This window comes from Terrapene carolina, unplaced genomic scaffold (genome assembly GCF_002925995.2).
Source record: "Terrapene carolina triunguis isolate 2854851 unplaced genomic scaffold, T_m_triunguis-2.0 Scaffold210, whole genome shotgun sequence".
NCBI classification, from domain to species: domain Eukaryota; kingdom Metazoa; phylum Chordata; order Testudines; family Emydidae; genus Terrapene; species Terrapene triunguis.
In genome coordinates this window covers 15,079,565-15,094,389 of record NW_020664561.1, presented here as the reverse complement: position 1 = coordinate 15,094,389, position 14,825 = coordinate 15,079,565, and the positions used below count along the sequence as shown (strand labels likewise).

The 14,825-nt window shown below is 42.7% G+C and overlaps 1 protein-coding gene across 1 annotated transcript in view; it reads right to left on the bottom strand.

Moving 5' to 3' along the window:
- Nucleotides 1-10,781, bottom strand: part of LOC113407236 (ral guanine nucleotide dissociation stimulator-like 1) — a 98,915-nt gene extending 88,134 nt beyond the window's left edge. Inside the window, exons 1-2 of the mRNA XM_026655511.1 lie at nt 10,610-10,781; nt 9,473-9,583 (exon numbers count right to left, since the gene is read on the bottom strand). Coding sequence (XP_026511296.1) covers nt 9,473-9,583; nt 10,610-10,636 — 138 coding nt within the window. The 5' untranslated portion in view covers nt 10,637-10,781. The remainder of the gene's footprint in view (nt 1-9,472; nt 9,584-10,609) is intronic.
- Between the last annotated feature and the right edge of the window lie 4,044 nt (nt 10,782-14,825).

Below are 14,825 nucleotides of genomic sequence, written 5' to 3'. Positions count from 1 at the left end.
GGTTATCCAGCCAGTTATGCACCCACCTTATAGTAGCATATGCGGATACCCATAGCAGTGCCACTGACTTGAAGGTATATATTGTCCCCAAATGTGAAATAGTTGTGGGTGAGGACAAAGTCACAAAGTTCAGCCACCAGGTTTGCCATGACATTATCGGGGATAATGTTCCTGACGGCTTGTAGTCCATCTTTGTGTGGAATGTTGGTGTAGAGGGCTTCTACATCCATAGTGGCCAGGATGGTGTTTTCTGGAAGATCACCAATGGACTGTAGTTTCCTCAGGAAGTCAGTGGTGTCTCAAAGATAGCTAGGAGTGCTGGTAGCATAGGGCCTGAGGAGAGAGTCTACATAGCCAGACAATCCTGCTGTCAGGGTGCCAATGCCTGAGATGATGGGGCGTCCAGGATTTCCAGGTTTATGGATCTTGGGTAGCAGATAGAATACCCTTGGTCGGGGTTCTAGGGATGTGTCTGTGCAGATTTGTTCCTGTGCTTTTTCAGGGAGTTTCTTGAGCAAATGGTGTGCTTCTTTTGGTAACCCTCAGTGGGATCAGAGGGTAATGGCCTGTAGAATGTGGTGTTAGAGAGCTGGTGTTATTACTGCAGATCATCTGAGAAAGACACTGCAACTAAATGAGAACCCACTGTCCTCCTGAGAATGATACTGTAGGCAGATGAGCACCACACACTTCCTGAGAAAGATACCAGTGGAGTTCAATTATTGTGTAAAGTGCTGTTATGTGCTTGTGTATCACAGATACGCTTGAAGTATGTCACAAGCAATTCTCTCAAGTCAGATCGACAGTCAAATCTTTACATGACTACTACTCCTTCATAGGCACCACTGGTGCAAGAATTACACAATGACAATTTAAAAGCTTAGTAAGTGATCATTCTGGATGGTGACAAGATGTTCATCTTCTACAGTAAGGCCTCCTTTTCCCTCTTTTTGATGGCTTGTTCTGGGGGGTCATGGGGAGGGAAGAAACAGGAAAGAATAGTCTTTGGGCTCCCCAGAACACAGGGAGCATAGCGACAGCTAGTGCAAGATGTCCTTATATAGTCACACAAGGAGGGTGGTGTCCTGCTCATCCCCAAGACAGTCCCATAGGAAAGAAGGCAGAAAGGGAAAAATCTCTCTTACTACAGACAGTAACCCAGCATGGTGTCTGCTGGGATAATGCCTGCCAGATCCCTGGGAACTATTCTGCTGCTTTTGCCAAACACATCATTAGAACTGCTCCCACCAGTTCCTGCCTTCAGTTGTGTAGTGGAGGGACAGACCACAGGAATCTGAGCTGCCTTAGTCAGAAGTGGCCCAAATGCAGCAGTAAGCTGGTGACAAAACAAATGCCAAGCCCTTGTCTGCTGAGTGGGCTAGGAAGCTGCACTTAACAAGAAGTTCAGGGATCTAAGATAAAAGGACATCTTGAAGCTGGCAGAGTCTGTCCAAGGGTAAGGTGGGCTCAGATGAAGTCTGTCCACAGGGGACTTGAAGTTTTAGGTGTTCCTGAAGTTTTGGTGGCTCTAGGTTCCATTTAAGTCTTAATCTATCCCTGGCAGGCAGGGGCTGGAAAGACAAAAATCCAGTCTAAAATATAACTTATTTTCAAAGATCTTTTTCAAAACCCCAATGGGAGGGTTGCTCCCAAGGCTATAAATGTGGCTAGGGACCCAGACAGAGGGAACCACATCTGGAGTAAAAAGTTAGATTAACGTTCCAATGATGTTTTTCTGAGTGAATTACCCAATATAACCTCACTGGCAATGCCTGTGACTGAAGCTGTGCTTAGAAGCCAAGCAAGGCATCATATCCAGCTTTCTGTGTATGAGGCAATTAATTGTAATCCAGTTTTGAAACAAAAATATGAGATTCTCAGAAAAGATATTTAGCAAATACTTCACAGCCCTTCAGATCCAACGCAAAACTGCAAGTGGTCAGGTCTGTATTAAGCTACCCTCCCACAGCAGCTTAATGTTTATTTCAATTATATGTTAGCATCTAAAAGAGGAGCATGCTCAACTCTATACCCAGTCCAACAACATCAAAGAGACCCCCCAGACAGGTTGATCCAAAACATAAAAACCCCACAGGACAAAAGCTTAACTATGGCCAAAAACTAAGCAAAAAGAAATAGTCACATCTCTGAAACCTCACACTTTGGAAGTAAACAAAGCCATAAAGCTAACTGAATTAGGCTGAATGGGCTACTGAAATTGATCTCACTGGCCAGTTATTTATTTAGCAGGTTCCCCGTCTTCTTAAGGCACATCTGAGATCCTTTGTAAGAACCGCTATTACAGTACACTAGTCTGTATCTCCCATCAAGAAATGGAGAAATTATGATTTGAAGGTTGTCTCTCAAAGCTTAGCTATCATTTGTAAGGTGCGGGAAATCAGCTTCACGTGGTTTCTATCTTCTACAAGCACCAGAGAGCCACTTCTGTTCCAGGGTGTTTCCCTCCCAACCAGATCTTTCCAGGTCGGAGCATGGCCCTCCACTTTCTCCTCCCTGGCAGGGTGAAACAACACACTCCAGCTGCCTTTTAGAAGTAAAACTTCACAACATTTTTCAAACTTTATTTTTGTAATTTTGACCATCTGTCACTCACCCATGACTCTCATCATGCCTCTCTTTTGCATCATAGCATCCGTTCTCCTCCCGGCGTTCCCACACTGGCTCCATTTCCCTATCCTTATTACCTTCACCCCACTACCGTTCCCACTAGCTCTACCTGCTCCTCTTTCCCCGCCCCCCTCCATCCCCTCTCCTCCCATCAGCACAATTCCAGCTCCACCCCTCTTCTTCTTCACCTCTGGTAACATTTGTCCCAACTCTGGGCCTTCATCCATCCCTGCCCTCTCCACTTGTGACACCATTCTGAGCCTCATGCCCATCCCCTCCTTTCCCTTGATGTCTCTGGAATGCCCAATCCATGTCTACAAAGATAAAAGTCATCCACAACCTCTTCATAGCTCACTCCCTCCAGCTCCTGGCTCTCAGACCTCAATCCCGTCCTCTGTCAGGGGACTCTGCAGCTGCCCTCTCTTACAGAGGCCTCTCCTTCTCTCACGCTCCCTGCCTAGATCAGCCCATGCTGGAGATGTCAGGCTTCTCCTTTCCCATTCCTACCGCTTCCTCCCCCATCTCCCTTTTTCTTCTCTTTTGAACAGCACTGCATAGAGTCATCTCTCGTCTGTCCCTCTATGTTGCTGTCATCTACCATCCACTCAACTCACTCCTCCCCATCAGCCTTCCTCTCTGATTTCAGTTCCTAGCTTTCTCTTCTCAGTCTGCCACAGTCATCCTCAAGAACTTCAGCTCCATGTTAATGACCCACCTGACCCCTTAGCTGCACATTTCCTGGCCTGCATGTCTTCATTTAACCTGCAGCCCTGGCTCGGTTCTCCCACTCACCAAAAGAGCCTATCACTTGACTTGGTCTTCATCAAGCACAGCTCATTCTCTTGTCTCTGTTGCCACAGGCATTGACTTTCCAAAGCGTCGGGGGGTACCTTGCCTCAGGCCCCGCCCCCACTCCACCTCTTCCCCCAAGGCACCACCTCTTCCCACCCAATTCCGCCCCTCCCTGGAGCGCACTGTGTCCTTGCTCCTTCCCCCTCCCTCCCTGCACGCCGCAAAACAGCTGATTGCAGCGGGTGGGAGGCGTGGGGAGGGAGAGGGAGGCGCTGATTTGCAGGGCCTGCCAGGAGGCGCTGGGGGGAGCTGCTAGGGGTGCTGCCAGTGGGTGCTCAGCACTCACAATTTTTCCTCTGTGGATGTTCCAGCCCCAGAGCACCCACAGAATCAGCACCTATGTCTGTTGCTGATTTCCCCTTCTCTGACCATTACCTCATGCCTTTCAGCACTGCCCATCAGTCCCCCACACTATTGCCGGTCACTCAGCCTTTCCATGACTTCCAGTCCACCAGCATTGCTGATTTCTCATTTGCTCTCAGACTTCTCCCTGCACTCCCTCCCCTTTTCTTTCATTTATATGGTTGTTGATTCTCTCCACACTTCACTCTCCTCCACCCTTGACTCTTTTGCCCCTCTCTCCCATTGCAAGGTCTGCCCTACCAACCACCAGCCCAGCCTCACCCCCAATATCCACTCATTTGCTTCGACTCTCATGCTGCGGAATTACTCTGGTGGAAATCCTGTGCCAGGTCAACTTCCTCCACTACAAAATTCTGTTCTCTTCTCCTTCAGTTCTGCCATCTTCCTAGGTAAGTAACTCTACTTCTCCAACTTAACTGGATCACACAATCGCAATCCCAGCCACCTTTTCACCACCATCACTCACTCCTCAAACCCTCCCCTTCTCCCACCTCCACTTCTTTTTCAGAAGAGAAAACTGACAAAATACAATGAGAGCTTCCTCCTCCCCGTGGCTTGCTTTTCCTTCCCCACCTCCACAACTCTCTCTCTCCTTCTTCTCCCCATGACAGACATAGAAGCTTCTCACCTGCTCTCCTCCTCTAACCCCTCCACTTGCGCAAGAAACCCTATCCCACCTTCTGGTCTTCTTCACACCCACTCTTGTTCTCTCCCTTACTCTTCCCCTTAACTTCTCACTCTTGTCTGACTCTTTCAGCTGGCAATACAGTCATGCTTTAATCTCTGCTATCACAAAAAACCCACCCTTGACTCCACCTGCCTCTCCAACTACTATTTCACCTCCCTTTCATCTCTAAGTTCATTGAACATGTTGTTTACAGTTGCTGTCTGGTGTTCCTCTCTCCCACTTCCACCCTAGGCTCCAATCTGGCTTCCACCCCTTGCACTCCACTGAAACCACTCTCGTCAAAGTCTCCAATTACCTCTTCTTAGCCAAAGCTCAGAACCAGTACTCCATCCTCATCTTCCTTGACCTCTCAGCTGCCTTCAACACCACCAACCATGCTCTTCTTCTTGACTCTGTCCTCCCCTGGTTCTCCTACCTCTAATCCCTCCATCAGCCAATCCTCCTCACCTCCTCCCCAAACCTTATCTCTGGGTAATCTCCTCTGCAAACACAAACTCAACTACCATCTCTATGCTCACACCTTTCAGATCTTCCTTTCTACTCCAGACTGTCTCCTTCTGCCCAAACTAAAATCATGTGGATCTCTAGGCATCAGCTCAAACTCAACATGACTTAAACAGAGTTCTTAATCTCCTCTCCCCTCCAAGTCCTCCCTGCTACTTCCTTTTTCAATCTCTGTGGACAATATCACCATCCTGCCTGACATGCAGGCTTGTAACCTGAGTGCCATTTTCAACTTGGACCTCTCTCTGTCTCTCTACATCTGCACTTCCAGGCTAAGTGTAAATTTAGCAGATTCTTTCTGTATAACATCTTTAAGATACCAGCTTTCCTATCCAGAACACAGATGAAACTCTCATCCAGGATCTCATCATATTGCATCTCAGCATCCTTTTCTCTCTGCAGTATCCTTTTCTCTGGTGTTGCCAAATGTAAACCCCACTCAAACCCATTAAGAATGCTACTGCAAAGATCATTTTTCTAGACTGTCACTGTGAGTATGTCTCCTCTCTCTCTACGCCATCCACTGGCACACCCTTCTCTATTGCATCAAACATAGCTACTTGTCTTCACTTTGAACGTCCTTCAACAGCCCATCCCCACTCCACCCATCATCTCTCATTGACTATTGAGAGGTCAACTTCCACCTCCCATTGGCCCAAGAGGCCAGCCTCCATAGCCCAACTGTTACATTTTAAAACAAGCACCTTTGTGCTTTCTCATGCTGCCCCTCATGCCTGGGAGGAGCTACCCATAAACATCCATAAAACAGTTAAGCTGCTGGTATGCAGAGAGTACTGCATACCACGTGGACCAATACGGTCTCATTGTTTCCTTGTAGTCCTCCCGTCTGTCTGTATCCATCTTTTGTCTTAGGGCTTGTCTACATTACCTGCTAGATCGACGGGCAGCGATCTAGTCTAGATCGCATGTAGTCTAGATGCGATAAATCGACCGACGAGCCCTCTTCTTTCGACTCCAGTACTCCACCAGGGCGAGAGGCGCAGGTGGAGTCAACAGGAGAGCGTCAGCCGTCGACTTACCGCAGTGAAGACACCGCGGTGAGTAGATCTAAGCACGTCGACTTCAGCTACATAATGTAGCTGAAGTTGCGTAACTTAGATCGATCCTCCCCCTAAAGTGTAGACCAGGCTTTATATATAGACTGAAAGCTCTTTGGGGCAGGAGTAGGTGTTTCTACAGTGTCTAGCACAACAGGATACTGATCCATGACTAGGGTTCCTTGGCATTACAGTAACAGAAATAATTAATAATAGCAAGTTATAAGTTTTAAAACCACTTAAAACTAAATCTAATGGATCAAACTGATGATCTTATGGAGGTTTATAATATTACAGCTAGCTTTCATAACATTGACTCTGGTGAAGGATACCTTCTTAAACACAGCCTTCTGCTAAAACAAAAGCTGAGTGGTTGGATGTTTATATACCAGACTCCTATTTTCAGAAAGGTTTATTAGTGCTATAAGCATTTGACTCTTGGCAGACCTTTGCTTACATGACCTCAGCCAAGGAGTCTTTTTTATTATTATTACAAAAATTTGAAACACCAAAAATTAGTTAGAGTTATAGGGATGCAAAGTGTTAAGATGCTTAACTGAGCCCCTATGACTGACCTTTTTGCAGACCGCTCAGTTGTAATGGGTCCAGTGGGATGGGTGTTTTTGGATGCTCTCTATGGTGGGGAATTTTGTTTAAAAAAAGAAGTTTAAATATGAAAGGCTGAAACAGACCGAATGGACTAGATTCATACACGGTCTCACTCTGTTGTCTTTTGTGTCATAACAATAGGGATGAATTTGTCCAAGATTTCAAGCCTGTCAATACTCAATGGTACTTTGTAAAGCGTAAAATTCTGATATAATTGAAATAAACAAGATTTCTAATTCACTGACATTTTCAGTATGAATTCTGCAGCACTCTCTCCAACATGGTAAACAATAATTTACATTTTTACCTAGTGCCTTTCATCTAAATGGATTACAAAGCACTTTATACACACAGCACTACTGAAAAGCAGCTACTTGGGGTCACTGAGTCAAACCACTACTCTGATGAAAAATGCCACAGGATATTTAATATCCACGCACAGTAAACAGGCCTTCAGTTTTTAAAGTCACAAAGGAAAGACACCTACACCACTGCAATAACTCAATTTCTCTTTCTTAGAAGGATGAAGGACTCAGTAGACCTTTCCAGGATTTGCATTGGTAGTTCCAGGGAGCCTAGACACTCTCAAGACACACTCTTGACTTTTTTAAAGGAAAAATTGTTTAATCATAAAGAGTTCCTGTATTTTCCAGACTAAAGCCCACATCCTGCTGTTGGATATGTATGCATTACTCTCCCATTGTCTTCAGTTTGGCCCTGAATCAGCAACCCACACAGGCAGGACTTACAGCATCATTAGAAAGAAAGAGAACTCCAACACTGGGAAACCCAATGGCTTTTTGGAAGTAATTCATTTTATACAGTGCTATCAATTACAAACCACTGAAAAAGTTAAACACGTAGAGTAATAAAACCACATCAGCTCTAGATTTCAAAGTAAAGCAAAACAAAACTGATGACACTCGTAAAAAACAGTTCTGCTTTTTAAGGCAGAATTGCTGATGGAGTGCACATTAATTACCAATGCTCCAGCATAAGGGCTGTTTATCGACCAGGGGACCAGTCCTGTTCCCACTGAAGTCAACAGTGAGAGCAGGCTCAGGCCCCATCCACTTAAAGGACTTAAAATATTTTAAGTTCTGAAGTGCTTAAAGTGAACAAAAGGGTTGTGGGACTGTTTTGATTTTAAAATAATTGTGCAGGATTATTGCTCATAAAAGGTGCCAGCCTGACAGCCCAGGAGACTGAATTTCTCCCTTTATGAACAGAACAGCTGCAGACTTTCTAACATGCAGCCTCCCTGCCCACAAATATACTTCAATCCTTACCTGGAGGGACCAGTTCTATCCAGCAATAAAAGGATAGTTCATTTTCCATGACGCTTCAGTCCTTGACCTCTGCCTACAATCAAAGTAGTATACCAACTCCTGCCAGTTGCGGTGGTGGTCTCTATAACATGGACACCTGTCCACTGATTACAGGTTTGAGCGCCCCACCCCCCATACATAGACGCTACTGAACAGTAGTGACTCCAATTGAAAAGTGCTTCAATTGTGGTGACTACATCTGTGGGACAATCTTGCTCAAAATGGTTTTGACCTCTTGCAAAACTACCATCTGTGCAATTAACAGGAGCTCAAAAATACATTCAGATATTTTTCCCCCAACCCTGCTATAAACAGGAGGCAGAGATGGGAAATTTGCCACTCATCAAAGGAAGCAGATTTGAAATAATCTGTTCTGCTTAGAACTCTGTGTACTTCTTGGAAATAGGGAAAGGGGAAATTCTGAACACTATCTGCATGCAGGGCAAAGTTTGCTTATCTTTCTAGACTGTGTTTTCAGTGCTGCTGTCTCACATGTTGCTTTATGCCGTGATACTTGACAAGAAATCTATTTGATTTAAATCTCAAGGTAGCCCTAAGAGCCTTTAAATTATTGACCTTATATGGATTGAGGAAAGATGTTTTTCAATCTGGTAAATAAATCTGATCTAGAATGTGTAGTCTTGTGCCTTTCATTCTGAAAGAAATTTACAAATAGATAAAAATATGGGCCAGATCCTCAAGCGGTGTACTGACATAGCTCCATTGGCTTTAATGGAGTGATGGCATTTGATACCAATGGAGGGTCTGACCTTATGGGAGTTTAGGGCATTCAGCACCTTGCAGTATTTGGACTTCTATACAGGCCTTGTTTCACCCACCACTAAAATGCACCTGCCTTTGGGATGAAACACTGCACTTGTGTAACAGCACACAGCAACACTGCACAACTGTGTAGGACAGAAAGGGAAGATGAATGGTGTATGCAACTGAAAAAGCAGTGGAATTATAGCCCAGTTCTGCTCCCATTGTAACTAATGGGAGTTTTTCCATTGACTTCAAAGGGTGCTGGACTGAGTCCACAGGTAGGCAGAATGTAGGTACAGTAGTTAGAATGTGTCCAGGTCCAGGGGCCTGGTCCTGAGGGGTAGAGAACACATACCACTCTTAGGGAAATGATTGAGAGTGCTCAATAATTTTCAGGATCAGACCCTGGACTAAAATCCCTACACCTGCAAAAAGTACTATGGGATCCATGACCGCAACTGATCAAATCCTAGTTTTATATATCATCCAGAAGATTAAGAGTTGAACACAATAGAACTTTTTTCAGGCGATGCAGATACCGAGTTGTTCTTTAATGTTAAAACCAGTCTCTGCTAAAAGTTAATACTATAACTATGCCGTGGAATTCAGCTCTTTGGACCAGGGCTCCAAAGTCTACAAGTAATCTCTCAAGATGCCACTGTGCCGGTTTTACTCACCCCTAGCCATCTTGCTCCTTTATTGGCAGCCTGTTGAATCTGCACTCTTTTGAGGGTGACATGGTAAACAGCTCCTTCCTCTACCTCTTCACCCCCGTCCTGAATTGAGCTCTGCCATGGAAGGGGAAAAAAAGAGAGAAAGGAAAAAAAAAGGTACTTTTTCCCCCTTCTCTGCTAACCACAATCTGTACCAGCTGCTATACTGCTTATTGCAGAGCTCAGCGCACAAGATGGGCTGTACAAAGTAAATATAAGAATCCAAGCAATACAGGACGCTTTTCGATTGAGGGAATGCTGAGATACTCTTGGCAAGCTGCCATTTCCTATGGTATCAGGATACCCTGACTTTCCATTTAGTTCTTTTTCCGAGACTTGCACATATTTTAAATAGTTTTATAGTCTTTTTTGGAGGAAATGATTCCGTTTTGATTAGTAAACATTTTAAAAAGCAATTAATCTCTTTAGTTTTCCTTTATGGAAAGAATTGTACTTTAAAAGAGAGGAATTATATAGGCTGAGATCATTTAAACTTAGAAACTAAAAATTATTTAAAATACAGTGTGTCTATTTCTTTTGACATGAGGGACTAAAAGCACTTCTGTTTTGTTTTTAATATTATTTCAGGCTACAAAAACTTCACAGGGCTAAGACTTTGAAAGTTAAAAATATCAGAAAGCAGAAGCAGCACCATAATATCACACTAAAACTTTAATGGAAACATAACCTGAAATAATTCTCCATTTTATATTTCCTAATCTAAAGAACAAAATAGAAAAACAAAGATAAACCACTATTGCGGAGGCAGAAAAAAAAATCCTGAATTCATCCTCAAGGACTCATCTAACTTCCCTTTCTCAAATGTTTCCCTCTTCTGTGCCACTCCACAAACACACACAGAAAGTCAATTACTTTGCAGATAAGCATCATTTTTAAAGCAGTAATACACACTGAGAGGTAATTATACAGAACAATGAGAAAGAGACTTTAAAAGTGGGTCTCAAGAGATTGCAGATACAAAAAGTTGCACACAAATATGTCATCAGTGTGCCAGATTCACTTAGAAAGAATACAATCCAGTCCTGAAATAGGGATTCTCCATCTAGGAAGTCTTTAGAGAAGTAAGGGAGCTCTAGTTACCATTTTAGCTTTCCAAAGCAATTTCATTCTCAGTTTCCTCTTCAGGACATCGACGGGGCATGATGGATCCTGTTCTGAAGCAAATAGCTTTTACAATCCTCTCACATACTTTCTCAACTCAGTAGACACCACTCTGCCTCTATTGCTTGGGTTCTGCAGTCAATTCATGACCACAAAGAACTGTGAGTGGTGTGCTGGGAGTGAGAGAGAGAGAGAGAGAGGGAGAGACTCCTCCCCCAACACACACACACACTGTGATGTAAGGTTTTCCTGTTTATGCTTATGAATTTAAACTCCCCTTTCTAAGCTCCACCATATATAAAGTTACTATAAAATATTTCAGTGCTTAAAGACCCTTCGACATTGTGCTAAGCCTCTGAAATTTATCTTAGTTTCCTGATACATACTAGGTACCAAAGTAATTTCCCACCCCCCCTTCCTTAACTATAAGAGACAAAGAGAGGGGAGTGGTGAAGGGGGAGGGTTAAATAAACTGCTATTATCCACTTGCGTAGACTTCTTTGAATAATTAAATCAGAGTGACTCCAGCTAGGCATTAACAATGTAAAGCTGCAATACCAATAGAGGAATTTATCTTTATCTTTCAGAAGCACAAAAATGGTACCTCGATATTCTAAAAGCCTTTAGAATTGAAAACCATTCAGAATCAAAACATTCAAAATGGGTTTAATGGTGCACTGATCTGATGGCAGAACAGAACAGACTTTCTGAAAACTTCACTTAAAAGACTTAAACATAACACATTCTCACTTCAGCAAAATGAGACTCAGGAGTTTCCATCAAACAAGAGAGGTTCTTTTTTTTCCTATTAAGAAAACTCAAAGTTTTTCAGTAGGTATGTTCATGGGAATCCTGCAGTATTATTTACTTACCCAGCTCAGTAAGTGTACAATGCACTTTACAGAACAAGTATAAAATGACAGGAACACTGCCTTGAAAAGATGACAGTCTTACTCAGGATGATGTGATACACAGTTCAGCTTTCTGGACACATGGAGATACAGAATCCTCATGATGACAGAAAATTAAGCCAAACTTGGAGCTTTTTGGCCAAATTGTTTTCAAATTATGAGATGGCAAAAAATTGCCTGTAGTCCTTTGGAGGCTCTCATCTCATTAATTCGTAGCAAATACAGAGATAATAGTAGTCCATTTTCAAAATCAGTAATGTACATGAAAGTGTCACAAGCAATTCACAAACATGGGTTGTTTTTTTAAACAAAACAGGCCAAATTTTTTTAAGTGTCAAAAAATCAGATACTCTGAAGAGTTCTGGTTGTGAATATAGATCAGTGACATAAGGGGAAAAAGCTAACAGAGTGTTCTAGTTTAAAAAACAAATAACCAAAAATTAGGACGTTCAAAGCTAAGACTGCATATTAAATATCTCCAGAAGTTTGAAAGTATGGCTCAAGATAGCTCACACTATAGTTAGTATATCATCTATACCATCTACACCTCTCCCAATGATATAAACTGTTTCTGTTACGCACTGTACATCTTCAACCTTTGCAATACAAGCCACTCACTCTCATTCTATTTACCCATGCCTGGCACACTAATGAACACCAGCCACCCAATACTGCATGTAAGAGCCATCCACCCCAAAGATCAGTTCTAGCTCTTCCAATTCACCTTCTCTTTGTAAGCCACCTTCCCACTATTAACCAAGAAAACACAACAACATTTTCACATCTTACCCTCTACATACAATCCATTAAAAAACACTGGCCTGCATCTACCATTCCATTATATGCCACAAAGCCTAACTACCCTTGCCACCTTCTCTGTATAGACTAGAAACCCCTGCACAGTTATTCTTTTTTATGATTTGTATTATCATAGCACCTAAGAGCGCTAGTCATGAACTGGGAACCCCTTGTGGTAGGCGCTGTACAAACACGACTTACTTTTCTTCATAATGTGGGTCCATGACACCTCACCCTACACATTCAATCAGATATCCACTCTGAACCTTGCCACTGTACAAATAATAGGCACAGATGTGAATGTACCTCATCTAAAGATCTCAAAGCACTTTACTGACACTAATTAAGTTCTGCTCAGACCATCTCAGTGAGGCAAGTAAATAGTATAGTATTAGTAACCCTTTTTCAGATGAATAAACTGAAGCACACAGAAGTCAAGTGCACAGATCACTCAGTGAGACAGTAACAGAGCCAAGCACGGAATAAAGGAGCGCAGACCCCTGCTCTAACTACCGGTAGACTTACTTATACATATTGATGTTATTACCAGTTAGGGCAAGCATGGTGCTAACTCAGGGAGACTACCACTTGCAGCTGCTAACAACAGGAAACAAGGAACATTATTTTAAGCTATGAAACTAAGACTGAAGTGTATTGCCATGGTTGAACTGATCTGACTATTTTCCAGGCTATGTGTGTGTTTATTTTTTGGTTGTGTAATACCAAAATGATCCAGGATATGTTCTGTGCTATATCAGATAATGTCTCTCTGTGTGTTATAAGCAACCACTAAGTCTGGTAGCCTACAAATTTAGAACTATGTTTTCAGCTCAGCTAGCCTGTAAAACTGCACCTAAAATTTTGCATGCTGAAAGTTGGCACATAATTTTTCACATTCAAAATTTTCTACATGCAAACACCTGGATCTGTGTTGAATACATAAAACTGAATCAGCAATTTTATAAACTGGTTCTAAAAATTTGGCTCATTAAGAAGCAAAATATAACAGGTTACCATGTGAAGAGGGGAGGATTCATGCTGCCAAAAGTAAAACACCAAGTCTGGACAATTATCTATTATCAAAAAGATGAGTTCTTGGTCAACTGTCCAGTTGACGCTACACTGAGGTATGATGTTCCAGCACCAGAGCTAGCAGTCACCAAAGAGGCAATTACTTCTAATCCATTGTGTTTTCATTGCAAGAAATTGGCAACAAGTTGATGCAAAAAAGAAGAAAGCAGCCCATATTTGACCGTATCTTTCTCCTATTGAAATCAATGACAAAACTCCCCATTGATTCCCAGTGACAAAGATTGGGGCCTTTGTGATTGCCTGGTCACTGAAAGCCAAGCTCAGCACTTTGCACTCAAAATAGGGTGTAATCCCACCTCCTGTGCATGTCTGTGAATCCTATTGGTTGCCGATATTTGAAAGAAATGGGAAGGGGGGGGGAAATGAGGCAGGAATGTCAGTCAACACTTCCACATCCAGATAGCAGGTGAGACAGACAGCCACCCTTGTAATTGATTCAACTGGCCATTATTTATTTGGTTATGATTTTGACAGATCCATGGATTTACTTATTAGCAGGGGTCAGGATGGACATTCTATACGTGCAAAAGCGGTTCTTCAATGAAACTGTAAAGGGCTCACAAATCTGATTAATTTGTAAATTGTTATTTTTAATTATGTAATATGCCAAGTTGCTTCAGTAATTGGCACTGATATATTTTCTAAACAAACAAACAAACAAACAAACAAAACCAACCATATCTAAATAAATCAACCAGTAGAAAGGAGGATAATATTCAAGTATGCATTGAGCCTTTTCTTTGTTTACCAAATTATTATGGCTTGCTTTTTATAACAGCAGTTTGCATTTATACATCATTTTTCATCCTGAAGAACTGCAAATTGCTTCACAGAAATGCAGCCCCCTCTGGGGTGCCAGGCAGCAACCCATACCACTGCAGACAGAACACTTCATAACAGTGTGGGAAAGGGAAATTTTTGGTCAAGGGCAGCAGAGTGTCATGGAATCTAATGTCAATGCAAAGCAGACAGAAGCTCTATTTTAAGGACTGATTAAAAAAAACAACAACATACAATAATCTGCATAGAATTTAATTTATCTACTTTGCAAAGATGAAGGATCAACTGGACTCTCCTAGATTTGAACCTGTGATTTCATAGAGTCTAAGGGTATGTCTACACTACGAGGGTAATTCGATTTTACTTAAATCGAATATGTGGAATCGATATTGCAAAGTCGAACGTGTGTGTCCACACTAAGGACACACTAAGGACAGTAATTCGACTTTGTGAGTCCACACTAACGGGGCGAGCGTCGATATTGGAAGCGGTGCACTGTGGGCAGCTATCCCACAGTTCCCGCAGTCCCCGCTGCCCATCGGAATTCTGGGTCGAGCCGCCAATGCCTTCTGGGTAAAAAAAATTTGTCGTCATCCGTCCGTCACTAACGCCCT